This window comes from Astatotilapia calliptera, chromosome 5 (genome assembly GCF_964374335.1).
Source record: "Astatotilapia calliptera chromosome 5, fAstCal68.1, whole genome shotgun sequence".
In the NCBI taxonomy this organism is placed as follows: domain Eukaryota; kingdom Metazoa; phylum Chordata; class Actinopteri; order Cichliformes; family Cichlidae; genus Astatotilapia; species Astatotilapia calliptera.
This window is the reverse complement of record NC_137426.1, coordinates 2,940,052-2,955,804: the sequence shown is the minus strand read 5'-3', so window position 1 is coordinate 2,955,804 and position 15,753 is coordinate 2,940,052. Positions and strand designations below refer to the sequence as shown.

At 41.3% G+C, this 15,753-nt stretch overlaps 1 protein-coding gene across 3 annotated transcripts; it reads right to left on the bottom strand.

The window, feature by feature from the left end:
* Positions 1-55: 55 nt before the first annotated feature.
* LOC113021786 (uncharacterized) lies at positions 56-14,431 on the bottom strand. Of its 3 annotated transcripts, none has more exons than XM_080301531.1 (6): positions 14,249-14,431; positions 11,291-12,249; positions 5,806-5,859; positions 3,895-4,527; positions 3,211-3,243; positions 56-3,118 (listed from the first exon to the last, which is right to left on the bottom strand). In XM_080301531.1, exons 2-6 carry the CDS (start codon positions 11,307-11,309, stop codon positions 363-365), a joined length of 3,495 nt encoding a protein of 1,164 aa, XP_080157657.1. In that variant the 5' UTR covers positions 11,310-12,249; positions 14,249-14,431; the 3' UTR covers positions 56-362. The 3 variants fall into 3 exon arrangements, with proteins under 3 accessions (XP_080157657.1, XP_026022290.2, XP_080157658.1); XM_026166505.2 differs by having other exon boundaries at positions 11,291-11,325; XM_080301532.1 differs by lacking the exon at positions 14,249-14,431 and having other exon boundaries at positions 11,291-11,325; positions 12,150-12,471.
* Positions 14,432-15,753: the final 1,322 nt, after the last annotated feature.

The window sequence follows — 15,753 nt, the reverse complement described above, 5'->3', positions numbered from 1 at the left end:
ATACTTTGCTGGAACACAGTAAAGCTGTGGGTTGTTATGACATAAAGAACGTATGGACATTTTAATTCTGTTTTTATTTCAGTCTCCAAATGAGGAGAAAATTGATTATGAAAGAGAGTGACAATTTTACCGCATATTAAATATTGTACATCAAAGAATTTACTTAACATCGTCCACCATGCCAATGTCACACATACTGCAGATGTACATTCTTATTAGTCTTATTAACTGTGCATAATCTAAATATTTAGCCAGACTTGTCAAGAACATGGAGTCCTGTACATTTGAATCAATCTCCAAAATATTGGAAAAAAAGTTGGACAAAAATATGAAAAAGTACTGAAGAGCTATCATGTTCATGATCAGAGGATAATACAGCTGCTCTCATATTTCTTTTTTAGAGCCTCTATTTCTTCCTCATGCGTTTTCTCCAAGTCCTTAATTTGTTCTTTGAGAGATTTTTCTTTGTAACTGGAGAGTTCATCCAACTGTTTGTAATCTTTACTGTGTCTCACGTCTGTCTGCTGCATTTCTCTCTCATGTTGTTGTTTCAGTTCTTTTATTTCCTCCATGTGTTTTTCTACCAGAGCTGTAAAGTCTTTGGTGTATTTCTGTCTGAACTCGTTGAACTCTTCAGCCTGTTTTCTGGCTTCTTCTTCATATTTTGTCTTCATTTCTTGCAGTTTTTTCTTATAGTTTTCCTCCAGTTCTTTCCGCTCTCTCTCCTCTTGATCTCTTCTCATTCGATCCTCTTCTTTTCTCTTGTTTATATATTTTTCTTTTTCCTGGTCGTATTCTTCTTGCATTTTTGTAAGTTTTGCTTGTTTCTCTTCATTTTCTTGATGTCGTTTGTACCACCACTCACTCCTTTCCTTTTCCCACTTCTCTCGTTGGTTTCTCATCTCCTCTCTGCTTTGTTCCAGCTGTCGGTCAGTTATTTCCTTTTCCTTTGATTCTGCCTTTAGTTTTTTCTCCAGATCTATACGCTTTTGTTCCAACTCTTGTTGTTGAAGTTCATCTTGTATTTTCCTTTGGCGGTCCTCTGCTTCTCGCCTTTTCTGTTCACTTTTTCTCTGTTCACGTTCATTCTTTATGTTATCCTTCATTTTTTTAAGTTGTTTTTCAATCCGTTTTCTCTGCCATTCAGTTTCCGCTCTCTGTTCTTCCATTCTTTCTTCCATTGCTTTTATTTGTTCCTCATGTTTTTGTTCAAGCTCTTCTTTCTGTCTCTTCATCTCCTCTTCCTTCTCTTTTAGGATCCTCTCCACTTCCTTCTTTATTGCCACCTCAGCCTCTTGGAACATCTCGCTGGTGTAGCAGCTGCCTCCATTTTCGTGCACCATTACCTCAATCTTTGTCAGCAGCTCACTGACCTGAGCCCGATTCTTTGCATCATTATTATTAAAGACATGATATCTGTCTCCACAATCATGAATCAGTTTTTGTACAAATTCATCACAATCATCTTCTATGTAACTCTCAAATGTTTGACCTTTCAGTTCATCTTTCCTGGTAAATGTAACAATGATGAAATGTTGTGAATTTTTCCCAAAGTATTTCTTTATCAGTTCAACAGTTTCTTTTTCTTCGTTTGTAAACCGGCCGATTGATAGCACCAGTAAGATCACATGAGGTCCAGGAGCCAACATGGTGATGCATTTAACGAGCTCTTGTTCAACTTCATTACTGGACAGACTCGTGTCAAACAGACCGGGGGTGTCGACCACAACAACAGGACGTCCATCAACCTCTCCTTCTGCTTTCTCACAGAACTTTGTCACAGACCTCCCGCTGGGCTTAGATTTAAAATGTTTTTTCCCCAGAATGGTGTTTCCAGTTGCGCTCTTCCCACTGCCAGTCTTTCCAATCAGAACCATCCTGAGACATTCCCTGTTCTGATTTCTATCATCAACACACATGGCCCTTTCTTTTCTTAAATCCATTTCAGCTTTAAGTCTTGTGTTAATGTTTTTCTGTTCTACCACTCTCTCCATCTGAGCTAATATGAACATGTCTTTTGTGAAGGATTTGGGTCCTTTATCTCTCACCTTTTCCACAGCTTGGACCAGCTGTGGGATCTGCTGTTTGTCATTAATGTTGAGAACAACAGATCTTCCTCCACAGCTCTCACAGAGCTCTTGGATGTCCTCCTTGTCTTTTAGAAAGTTAACTACAGCTGGATGTGTAGGATCTGAGTCCACAGTGAACAGAATCATGGAGAAGTCATTGACTCGAGAGCTGAATGTGTTCTGGATGGTCTCTAACTCTCCCTTGTCTTCATCAGTGAGGGGAGCCACAGTTAGGACCAGGATGAAGGCATGGACACCCTCAGGATCACAGAGGGAGATACACCTGAGTGATTCCTCCATCACTGCCTCCTGAGGTTTTTCATACAAGGCAGGCAGCTCCACCAGGGAAACCCAACGTCCACACACCTCTCCCTGATGTTTAACACACTCTGATGAGTTGGAGTCTGAATGAAGCTCAGTCTGACCTAAAATGGCCTTGGCTGCTGACGTCTTCCCTGCTCCTCTCCTCCCACACAGAACCAGGTTTAGAGCTGGCTTGATGAGTTCAGACGTCAGTTGTGTGGTCTCTTCAGTGAACGTGAGGAATTTTCCTTTATTTTCATTCACAATGTCCTCAATCTTCACCATTAACTGTTTGTGGTCTTCCTCAAACATGTTATAGAATTTTCCTCCACAGTCCCAGAGGAGTTCATTCACACAGGAACTCATTGGGTTGTCATGTGTGTTGATGACCATCGAGTGTTTAAAGGCATTTTGATCAAACAAACTCAGGATGACCTTCAGAGTTCTTCTGTTCTCTTCAGTGAAATTAGAAGGTTTCACTAACAGCAGCAAAACGTTTGGTCCAGGAAGGGAAAGACTCACACAGCTTCTCATCTCTTCAATAATTGCTTTCACAGTCATACTAAACATGTCTGGGGTTTTCACCACTGTTACTGGTTTTCTTTTCCATTCTCCACGAGCCACCTCACATTGCTTGTTCGGGTTGAATTTAGAGAACTGAAAGTGTTTTTTCTGCATGATGAATTGGCAGAGCGTTTTCTTTTTGTCCTCACTTTTTCCAAATATCACAATTCTGAGTCCAGGTGCTGTAAATTAACAAAAATACTAAGATTAAGATACCAGCAAGCATATATATATATATATATATACACATATATATAAAATGTGATTTACTTACACTGTTGGGAATATTCACTGGGAGCTTTGAGTTCTGTAAAAGACAACACAGCCTTATTTCAACAGTACAGGAAGTATGATTCCAAAGTGATTTATAGTCATTTTACAATTTCCTGTTTCTCTGCACTGACGAAGGTTGCATGGACCAAAACTGTGTAATACAAATAATGATAAGCAGGGCATTTTGGTGAGGTTATAATATACGTCTTTCACTAAGATTTTTTCTCTCCTATGCACCTGTCATCAAATCAAGTGTGCAGAGTTTCCTAAATTTGTTGTTTGAAAAAATGCAAGTACAGAAAATACCAGGAAGCCAGGAAACATAGAAGAGAATAAATCAGCAGAGATAAGACAAAAGGAGTTAACAAAAGCACAGAGGACAAAACACCACCAAAGTAAAACAGAATGTAAGTAAACAGATGGCAGAATCACTTACATATGAACTTAACACAGAAACAAAAACGCAGTCTTGATATATTGAAGTAAATAAACATAGAGACAAGACTAGGGTAGACATGGGAAGATAAGGGAGCCAAAAATACAAGGAAATATAATATAAACTGAAACCAGGAAAACCAAACCTGGGAAACATAAATAAACAGAAACCGCAGGAAATACTGACAAGAGACAAAACTTAAAATACTGGGTCCTAGACCCAGGGATCATGACATAAACAATAACTTACCAATTCCCTTTGTTGGACCAAATGGAAAGGTTGATGTTTTTTCTTGTTTGAGGTTTTCCTGATCCAAAGTCAGACCTGTTGCTGCATCCTCAAATACATCCCAGACCAGGTGTCCATTGTTCTCTTTTGCAATTTGAACCAAGCGTGTTAGCAGCTCTGCACGTTCGAGGTTCTTCAGCTTCAAATGTCTGTATTTGCATTTTCTGATAAAGTCCTTTAAGGGTTGATCTTCTTTCATGAAAGCTGAGCTCTTCTCTCTGGGAGTTGATTTCAGAACCAATGAATGATCAAATGATTGATCACTGAATTCTTCAAGGACTTTGCAGAGCCTCCGATTTTGCTCCTCAGTGAAGTCTTCAGGCTGTAGAACCAACAGGAACACGTGAGGTCCAGGAGCAGAGAGCCTCACACAGGTTTCTACATGCTCCTTCAGTTTGGCATCAGAAATATTGGGAAGCAACAGGTCTGGGGTGTTAATGACAACTATTCGTTTTTCCTTGAAGGGTGTCCTGAATTCCACACAGCAGTCTGGTGCTTTTTCAGTACAGAACTTCTCCTGTCTCAGTATCATGTTCCCCACTGCTCTCATCTCTGACCATTTGTTCCCCAGCAGAACCACCCTCAGCTCGGACACTGGGAAGAAAAGTAAATCACTTATTTCCAGACAATTAACTGAAGAGAAGCAGAACAGGAAATTAATTAATTTATCTAATTAAGTCACAAAGTTTTGTACATATACAAATAGCATAAATAAACAAAGAGAAGAGAAGAGTTGTAAACTCAGAAAGACAAGAAGCCTGCTTAACATGCAAGGGCAGATCATTCCACAACAGGGATATTTTTCTTCCACACACATCTATAAAAATACACATCAAATAACAGATACATTATCACACACAGTCATTTAGGTAGAAGCACATATACGGACACAGAAGAACAGATACAGAGACCTGCACCCCGACTCGCATGCACATGTAACACACACCAAGCTACATGCCTACATGCACCCCCAAAACTAGACACTCTACAGACACATGAGTTACACATATGCCTACATTCACGTATAAATTTCAATTTAGAAACAGTGTCCACATGTGGATTTGGTATCAGTGTTTAGGGAGAGGTTAATGCACAATGTTAGTACAGTTTCAGAGAGTATGACGTGTGACCTGTGACCACTGGGGGGGGGGGGGTTTATGTGTTCATGCTGGCGACAAATTGTTTACATCAGCGCAGAGAAGGCCTCTGTGTTCAAGTATTACCAGATATGCAACTGGGCCATATATAAGTTGATGCTGGCAAATGTTTCTTTGCTATTCTTCACAGCCTGCAGAAGGAAACCGGTGCACATAACAGGCATATCAAACTGACTGGGAAGTTATAACTATAGTGTAAATGCAATGGATACATTAAACATGCATCATTACAAAAACTTACATGTTAGATATTAATTGAAAGGTTTTTTTTCTCCCCCTTAAGAGTGGCTCAAGAGTTGAGAGTTCGCCTTGTAATCAGAAGGTTGCTGGTTCGAACCCCGGCTTAGACAGTCTCGTCGTTGTGTCCTTGGGCAAGACACTTGACCCGTTGCCTACTGGTGGTGGTCAGAGGGCCCGGTGGCGCCAGTGTCCGGCAGCCTCGCCTCTGTCAGTGCGCCCCAGGGTGGCTGTGGCTACAATGTAGCTGCCATCACCAGTGTGTGAATGTGTGGATGACTGAATGTGTAAAGCTTTGGGGTCCTTAGGGACGAGTAAAGCGCTATATAAATACAGACCATTTAAGTCAGGGAATTAAAATCAATAATTCTCGCAATAAATGCATTCATTTCACTACACAGTTGTTTTAATACCAACGATAAAAACATTACATGGTACACCTCCATCACACATAGATATACATTTTACACAGACTTACTGGAAGGTGGCAGGAATTCATTGCTGGAACTCCGTGTCAGTGGTTTCATATCATCTGTGAGCACAAGGACAAAGACACATTTTTAGCACTGGTTTTTAAATTATGATTTAAACAACTATGGGGGATTAATACTGCTTGTGTGGTGGAGCAGCACCAAAGCAGAAGCTGAAATATTTTCTCATTGCTCCGGTCTGAGTGACCTAGAATCCCTGAACAGTTGTGGACTTATTATATTATATGTGTGTGTTCTGCACTGCTGATATTCCTGTGGTCCATGTTTGTGTATTGGCATCGTGACAGGCACCTTCAGGCCTGGTGGGTGTGGCCCTGCCAGCTGACCGGTCACACCCAAGGATCCTCACACACACACCTGGCGCTGATCAAGCCTCGTTGGAGGAGCTACAAAGCAGTGTGACTGAGAGCTCCTCGACGCTGGATCGTTGGCAAAATCAGTGAGTGCGAGTCTGTCGCCTTGTATTTGTGTGTTAACGGCTGCCTCTGTGGATTTTCCAGCAGGAGTGTGGGAACGGGAAAGCAGCGAGCACAAGTTTCACGGGAGCGGAGACACGGAGCACGGGCACTGAGAAGGAGTAGGAGACGCAAGAGGAATTTATTGTGTACTATTTACTCCGCTGTAAATAAATGGACTGTTTGCATTGCAGAGTCCTGCATCTTGGGTCCTCCTTCCCCACCCACAGACCGTGATAGAACGATCCAGCCATAATGGACCCAGTGGACTCAAGTGTCACCTCAGAGGAGGAGACGCTCGCACAGCTCTGGGGTTACTGCCGGAGCATAATCTGGACGGTAGATCCTCACAAGAGACACATACAGTACTTGATTGTTGTAGGCCTACAGAGCGAGAGCGAAGTGCTCTAATAGGGTGATATGGTACTACAAGGTCATTGAGATAAGATGGGGCCTGATTATTTAAGACCTTGTATGTGAGGAGCAGGATTTTGGATTCAATTCTGGATTTAACAGGAAGCCAATGAAGGGAAGCCAAAACAGGAGAAATCTGCTCTCTCTTTCTAGTCCCTGTCAGGACTCTTGCTGCAGCGTTTTGGATTAGCTGAAGGCTTTTCAGTGAGTTTTTTGGACATCCTGATAATAATGAATTACAGTAGTCCAGCCTGGAAGTAATAAATGCATGAACTAGTTTTTCAGCGTCACTCTGAGACAGGATATTTCTAATTTTAGAGATGTTGCACAAATGGAAGAACGCAGTCTTACATATTTGTTTAATATGTGCGTTGAAGGACATGTCCTGGTCAAAAATGACTCCAAGGTTCCTCACAGCGTTACTGGAGGCCAAGGTAATGCCATCCAGAGTAAGAATCTGCTTAGATACCATATTTCTAGGCTTTTCAGGGCCGAGTACAATAACCTCAGTTTTATCTGAATTAAGAAGCAGAAAGTTAGCGGCCATCCAGGTCTTTATGTCTTTAAGACATTCCTGCAGTTTAACTCATTGGTGTGTGTCATCTGGCTTCATGGACAGATAGAGCTGGGTGTCATCTGCATAGCAGTGAAAATGTATGCTATGTCTTCTAATGATGCTGCCTAAGGGAAGCATGTATAATGTAAACAGAATTGGTCCTAGCACTGAACCCTGTGGAACTCCATAATTAACCTCAGTGTGTGAAGAGGACTCTCCATTTACACGAACAAACTGGAGTCTATTAGATAGATATGATACAAACCACTGCAGTGCAGTACCTGTAATACCTACAGCATGTTCTAATCGCTCTAATAGGATATTATGGTCGACAGTATCGAACGCTGCACTGAGGTCTAGCAGGACAAGCACAGAGATGAGTCCACTGTCAGAGGCCATAAGAAGATCATTTGTAACCTTCACTAAAGCTGTTTCTGTGCTGTGATGAGCTCTGAAACCTGACTGAAACTCTTCAAATAAACCATTCCTCTGCAGATGATCTGTTAGCTGTTTGACAACTACTCTTTCAAGGATGTTTGATATGAAAGGAAGGTTGGAGATTGGCCTATAATTAGCTAAGACTGCTGGGTCTAGAGATGCTTTTTGAGTAAAGGTTTAACTACAGCCAGCTTGAAGGCCTGTGGTACATAGCTGATTATTAGAGATAGGTTGATCATATTTAAGATTGAAGCATTAATTAATGGCAGGACTTCTTTGAGCAGTTTTGTAGGAGTGGGATCTAAAAGACACGTTGAAGGTTTGGAGGAAGTAATTATTGAAGTTAACTCAGAAAAATCAATTGGAGAAAAAGAGTCTAACTTAACATCAATGGTACTAAGAGTAGCTGTAGATAATATTACATCTGTGGGATGATTACTGGTAATTTTTTCTCTAATGATAAAAATTTTATTTGTGAAGAAGTTCATGAAGTCATTACTAGTTAACGTTAAAGGGATGGTTGGCTCAAAAGAGCTCTGACTGTTTCTCAGCCTGGCTACAGTGCTGAAGAGAAACCTGGGGTTGTTCTTATTTTCTTCAATCAGTGATGAATAGTAAGATGTTCTGGCTTTGCGGAGGGCTTTCTTATAAAGTAACAAACTATTTCTCCAGGCTAAATGATGATCCTCTAAATTTGTGACACGCCATTTCCTCTCCAGATTACGAGTCATCTGCTTTAGGCTACGTGTTTGAGAATTATACCACGGAGTCAGGTACTTCTGATTAGAGACCTTAGTTTTCACAGGAGCTACAGTATCCAGAGTCGTACGTAGTGAGGAGGTGAAATTATTAACAAGATAATCGACCTCTGTTGGGGTAGCGTTCAGATAGCTGCTCTGCTCTGTGTTGGTACAGGGCATTGAAGATGATAACAGTGGGTGGATTATATTCTTAAACTTAGTTACAGCGCTTTCAGAAAGACATCTACTTTGATAAAGTCTACTCTCCACCGCTGTGTAATCAATTATTGTAAATGTAAATGTTATCAGGAAATGATCAGACAGGAGAGGGTTTTCAGGAAACACTGTTAAATGTTCAGTTTCTATGCCATATGTTAAAACAAGATCTAGAGTGTGATTAAAGTGGTGGGTGGGTTCTTTTACATTTTGAGAGAAGCCAATTGAGTCTAATAACAGATTAAAGGCCATGTTGAGGCTGTCATTTTTAGCATCTACATGGATGTTAAAATCACCCACAATAATTATTTTATCTGAGCTCAGAACTAAATTAGATATAAAGTCTGAGACATCAGACAGAAGCTCTGTGTAAGGCCCAGGTGGACGATAGATGATAACAAGTAAGACTGGTTTCTGAGTTTCACAGCTGGGGTGGACAATGTTAAGCATCAGGCTTTCAAATGAATTAAAAGTCTGTCTTGGTCTTTCATTAATTAACAGGCTGGTGTGAAAAATTGCTGCCACACCGCCCCCCCCGGCCTGTGCTTCGAGATTTCTGGTAGTTAGAATGACTCGGGGGTGTTGATTCATTTAAACTAACATAATCATCCTGCTGCAACCAGGTTTCTGTAAGGCAGAGTAAATCAATTTGTTGATCAATTATTAAGTCATGTACTAACAGAGACTTGGAGGAGAGAGACCTAATGTTTAATAATCCACATTTCACTGTTTTACTCTTTGGTTCAGAGGTGGATACTGTATTGTTCTTTCTTTGTAATTGTTTATGTTTAAGTTGTTTGTTGATGGTTTTTAGTTTGTTTTTTGTCTGTTTGGGAGCTGACACAGTCTCTATGGAGATGGGTTTTTGGGGGGGGGTAGCAGGAGGAGAGAAGCTGCAGAGAGGCGTGTAAGACTGCAACTCTGCTACCTGTAGCTCAGTCCTTAGTCCAGTCAGCCACACATTTACACCCTCAGCCAGGGGCCGATACACCTGCTTGTCCCACATCAGTCCCCGCTGGAAGGTCAGAGGGGCTGCTTCAGTTGTCATCTGTTCCACCATCCACATCCGCTACTCTGACACTACATCCACCGCCTGCAGCTGCCGTATCACCTACATCACCTTCGGCTCGACCATCTGTAGCTGCAGCACTGTCAGAGGGGCCCGCTCCACCAGTGGCGGAGCTCAGCGAGCGGGAGGAGCCCTCACTCCCGGCAGAGGAGCTCAGCAAGCGGGAGGGACCGGCTCCGCCAAAGCTTGAGGTCTGTGTGCCAGAGGGACCTCCACGTCCAGCGTGCCCTCCACGTCGTCCACGTCCAGCGTGCCCTCCACGTCCAGCGCGCTCTCCACACCCACGTCCTGCACGACCAGCACATCGGCGATCATGTGCCATTCTACACTGTGGCTCACCGGAGCTGCAATGCTGCCGCTGCCAGACCTGTGGCAGGCCCCCTGAGCTGCAACAACAATGCCACCGAACCCGTGGCTGCTGCCAGATTGTGTTACTGTGGTCACTAGACCCGAGGTAGGCCGCCTGAACGTTGTTTGGGGTACTGTTGTGACGCCGCTGCTGGAGGCGCAGCTGGGGTTTTGCAATGTTTTGGACTGGGACTCTGCTTACCAGACTATTTTTGTTTCGGCTCTTCTTTTACTGCTGGTTCAGTGAATTTTGGTCGGCGCAACGGAACCTGCAGCTTCAGAATCTGTGAGATGTCGGCTTTTAGCCCCGATGGCGTGTCCGTGCAGTCAGGTAAACAATCTGCACTTTGTGTTAACATCTTTGTGCGGAATCTGTTTTCCAGCTCTCATTTTCTGTTTTAGCTGTTTGGTGGGTTTTGAAATAGTTTTGTGAGCTTTAACCTGAGATTCTGACGTTTCTGGTGTAACCGAGCACTCGTGAGTGATTCCTGGAGGTTGATGGCAGTCCCTACGAAAATTATTGTTAAAGTCCCAGTCACATCCATCTGTTACTCCCTGACAGCCCCTGTTGCTATGAAAACATGTGTTTTCCCAAATCAGCTGGGAAAAACCTCCTTCAGAGGTTCAGCTTTGGACACTAGCATATTGCTACCACTATGGTTGATCAGAAAGTTCTAGATCAACAATCAAGTACAAGCAGGAGGTTACTTAGAGGCGTGGTATGACAAGTTTCATGAATATATTTTTGTTTTTGGCAGGCCTTTTACCTCCTTACCATCAGAGTGCGAACAAACAGAACCCTATAATTTTAGAAGACTCTGCTTAACCTTCCAATTATCTGATTACCGCTCAGTCGAAAGGGATATTTAGTCAAATGTACTAGATGTCGGTTAACTTTAAAGAAATGGAAATACCAAGATGGTGGATGCGTTAGTGATGCAAGTTGATGTTATACTAATTTTATGCTTTGCACAGCTTATAGTAGTGCTGTTTGGTTTGGTTTTTAATTGTAATTATTTAATGTACAGAAAAGAAATCATCCATTCACTGATCCAACTAACCCCATCCATCCACCAAACCAGCTGTTAGAAATAAATCTTTTAGAACAACCTTCTAAAACCTGTGTTTACATGTGCACACCATCAGATGTTCTGTGAGCTTATGTATCCACCTTCAGTCTGATTTATTTTTTAAATAATGCTTTGTTACAAGGATTTAAAGAATGACTGGACTTACCAGTTCCTGCAGTTGCCATTGTGTGACCTTCACCCCTAAAAACATTTTCAAGAAAGAATTATTAATAACATAATTAGCAAGTTTTAAAACAACAAAAGGGAACTTTTACTTATGTCAGTGTTCTGTGATCTGGACAACCTATGAAGCTATGTCCTCCGACTTTTAACTATTTTCACAGAATTTAAAACAGACAGACAGACAGAGAGACACACACACACACATATAGTATACACGCACACATGCATATAGTACACACATATAGTACTATATGTGCACACAGATGGATGTAGTTGGTCAAGTTCAGTGTCAGCTGACAAGCCAAATGGAAAAACAGACTGCTCATTAAAAATGTTCTGCAGCTACATTGGTTGAAATTCAGTTTTCACATAAGAGTGCTGCAATAAAGCTGTAAGCAAAGTGACTGTAGCAGCTGACCTGTGCAATGTGTAGAAGCACACTAAACATTCTTTACTGTCAAATTATCAGCCATCCGTGTGTTAATAAATTGTCCTGTTCTTTGGAAAATGTTGCCTGCTGACCCAAGATCGGTTCCATCTGTGTTGACATTCAAAACCAGACTCAAAAGATTTTTGTTCACATAGGCCTACACTCAATTTATTTTTATTTTTTTTTAAGTTTTATTTTGCTGTTTTCACTCCCTTTCACTCCCTCCCGTTTTTCTGTATTAGGCACACTGAGTTCATGTATAATGAAATATGCTGTATAAATAAATTTACTATTACCATTAATGAATGTTAAAACGTGAATTAACTGTGGTGTATCACAGGTGTATTTTCAGTTTCTCTGAACACTTCAGTGTGGCCTAGTCAAAGTCCTGACCTAAATCAGACAGACTCACAGATACTTGATTGCAGTTGTTGCTGGGTGGCCCAACAAAGGGCCATCAGGGGGCGATCACTTTTTCCACACAGCATCATGTAGATTTGCATTTTCTTCCCCTTAATAATAAACACCTTCATTTAGAAACTGCATTCTGTGTTTACTTTTGTTAATTTTGTCTGATATTTTATTTTTTTGTTAATGTGAAAAATGTACAAAAAATGGGAAATCTGGAGGAAACACCTTTTCACACTATCTGTAACTCTCTGAATTCACCAGAGAAAACATAAGGTGAAGAGTATGGGCTCAAATTGTGGTCATAAATATTTTGTTCTTGTAAATCAGGATATGTGTGTGTGTAAAAGGAATTTGTGTGTATGTAAAAAAGATTTGTGTGTGGACTTATGTGTGAAACTCTGCACTCAAGTTTCAAGTTACAAGTATGAATTTTGACCCTATTTTTTTTTTCTTCCTTTCATCTGATTGGCCAATGTCATGTCAATCACAAATTTAACTATCCAATCAGAGAACAGATGGGTTTGGCTTTTGGAGGGGTGCTTTATGGAGCTTCAGGTCCTTGAAGGGAATAAATGCCCTTTTGAATGCCAGCTCAGCGTTTTCCTTCATCACCAGGAAGGAAAACAGTCTGTGGTCGTCTCAGTTTGGTGATTTTTCTGTCACAGGTTTATGTGCTTAATACAGGGACCTCCAGAGCCTTTTCAACAGCGCTGCGGACCTCTGGGGGGTAGGGGTAGGGGATACATGATTTTATTGAACATTTGAAGAACCAGCAAAAAAAACAAACTCTTGTAGAGGACATAAAGTCAGAGATGGAAAAGACAAGGAGCAGGTGCATCTAGTGCAGGTAGAGCTGCTGCAAAAACCCACAGAGCCCAGCAGCCAGCAACAAATTCTGGATCCTTTGCTTTTAGTTAGCAGTTAGCATTAGCAGCACATCCTGCGTCCGATGTGAAAGGACTTTTATGCTGCGCACTGTGACTCACAGCAATGGTCCCAGGTCAGCCCTGACTTTGTGTTAAACTAATCATAAAGTAATAATGGTGTTTCTAACCACTGATATACCACAACTTTATCCTTTCAACAGCTACTGAAAGTTAGGGGATCTAGCATCTCTCGGATATTTATATAGAGATCCTCCAGCTTAAAACTGTATTACCCTTCAAGGACCTGCAGTTCAAACAAGCGCCCCTCCGACAGCCAAACCCATCTGTTCTCTGATTGACATGACATTGGCCAATCAGATGAAAGGAAGAAAAATAGGGTCAAAGTTTCACATGTATTTTTTGGCTAAGTCCACACACAAATCTTTTTTACGCACACACAAATTCTTTTTACACATACAAATCCTGATTTACAAGTACAAAATATTTATGACCACAATTTGAGCCCATAGAAGAGATGGCAACACAGTTAGAGAGCAAGCAACTATCCAAAAGGAAGAATGAAAATAAGACTTACAGGAGGCTTGCACACTTGCCCATCCTTGTAAGCAGCATGTAAGTGTGCAAGCTCCAGAGACGCCATAATGACAAATATGAAATGCCTGTATATACGGGTAAAGTTCAGGGACAACGAAGATACAGTGTACTCAATTCACCTCCCTGATTAAATCTCAGTAGTGGGCAGAAGTTCAGCCCAGCAACTGACGTGCATCTGCCCTGAAATCAACAGCTGCAGCTGCAGGGTTGTTCCACTTTACTGTCTTTCGGTGCAGGCCATGTTACAATAATAAATCACAAATATTAATCATTTTTCCAAAATTAGAAGTTCTAGCAGTTCCTGAAAATAACCAATAACAATATTAGATAAATTAAATGGAAATATTAGCACTAAAGTGGACGCATTTTGGGTGTGCTAAAATATATGTCAGTCAAATATGTACGCGGACGTGCCCGAGTGGATAAAACTACACCTCTACGCCATTTTCGTGTCAAATCCGCATTTATCTGAACTCACACTAAACCTGAAGTCATAAAGACGTCTTAAAATCAGGAGTTCAGTGAGATAGAGAAGCCTATTTCTGTCTCTTAGTTTAACAAAGCTGTTTGCAGCACATGCACCGTTTTATCAGCAAAAATGACTTGAACACAAACTCACCCAAGACTCTTCGGTCATGAGACTAATTTGTCCTCTTGTGCGGCCGGTAATCAATTATTATTAAACTCAATCAATATATCCAACGCACTGACTTCATCCAGCTTTTCGTCTATATATTTCTTTTTCGTTTTGAAACGTTCAGCTTGATTTGATTTGAAAGCGGAACTTATTACTGCGCCACCAACACTAATGAAAGTGAAAGTATTGACCAGGGGCGCGTTCCAATTTGCTTCGGAAGGTTCCTACTGAGAGACGTGACGCGGAAGTACCCGCGTGGTGGCCACAGTAAGAGCTGTTCCAATTCTCCAAACACTGAGGAAAGGAGCTTCAATGCTTCCTTTATTGCTTCCTGTAGCGTAGGATACAAGGGGCCATCTTTTATGAAAAGGGATGAGAAAATGCTGTCCCATAATTCATTGCGATGGATCATCTGACTATTTATGAAAACCAGCGACATAAGTTGCCCAGATCATGTAAATGTTCATTGTAACTGCGTTTTCTGTTTCACCCATAAGCTGCTGATATATTTATGTTTTAACAACAGTCTGTTAAACTCTCAGCTGAACTCTCGTGTGATATTTATTCTTACTGCTGAGTTGTTGTTGTAGCAGGCAAAACACTATATAAGCTCAAGATTGTAATCTATATTAACTATAAAAAAAAGTATATTTATTGTTCTGTATAATCAGTGTTCATTAGTAATGTCCTTTGCTTTAGGATTAATTTTTACTTTAGTCCAGGTCAGCTGGAATAAGTGACGGCTGGAGGAAATTTTCACTGCAGTCACAGAAATCCTAAACAGGGAGAGAAAGGACGAGACACTTCACCCGTTGCCTACTGGTGGTGGTCAGAGGGCCCGGTGGCGCCAGTGTCCAGCAGCCTCGCCTCTGTCAGTGCGCCCCAGGGTGGCTGTGGCTACAATGTAGCTGCCATCACCAGTGTGTGAATGTGTGTGTGAATGGGTGGATGACTGGATATGTAAAGCGCTTTGGGGTCCTTAAGGACTAGTAAAGCGCTATATAAATACAGACCATTTACCATTTTTATTTTTATTATTCCTTTATTTATTCAGGTAAAAATCTCATTGAGATTAAAAATCTTATTTCTAAGAGAGACTTGGCATCATGGCAGCAAAAGTCAAAAATAAATGCACCACATAACAACATAACAATTAAACCAAATACAATATTCTGTAGATCTCGCAGATTTAGTAAGTGAATCAGAATCAGAAAGGGTTTTATTGCCAAATTTTGAGCAGGTTTACAACATTAGGTAATTGCTGCGGTACTTAGTGTAAACATACTGACAGACAATGCTTAAATAAACCTAAAAATAAAAATTAAAAGTGCTAAGTAGATAGATATATACATGAGTGCAGGTGGTGATCAGTGCCAAACATGGAATGATGCAGTGAGGGCTGTGTGCTTCCTGAAGTCCACAATAATCTCCACTGTCTTCTGGGCATTCAGCACCAGGACACCAGACGTTCAACCTCCCTCCTGTAG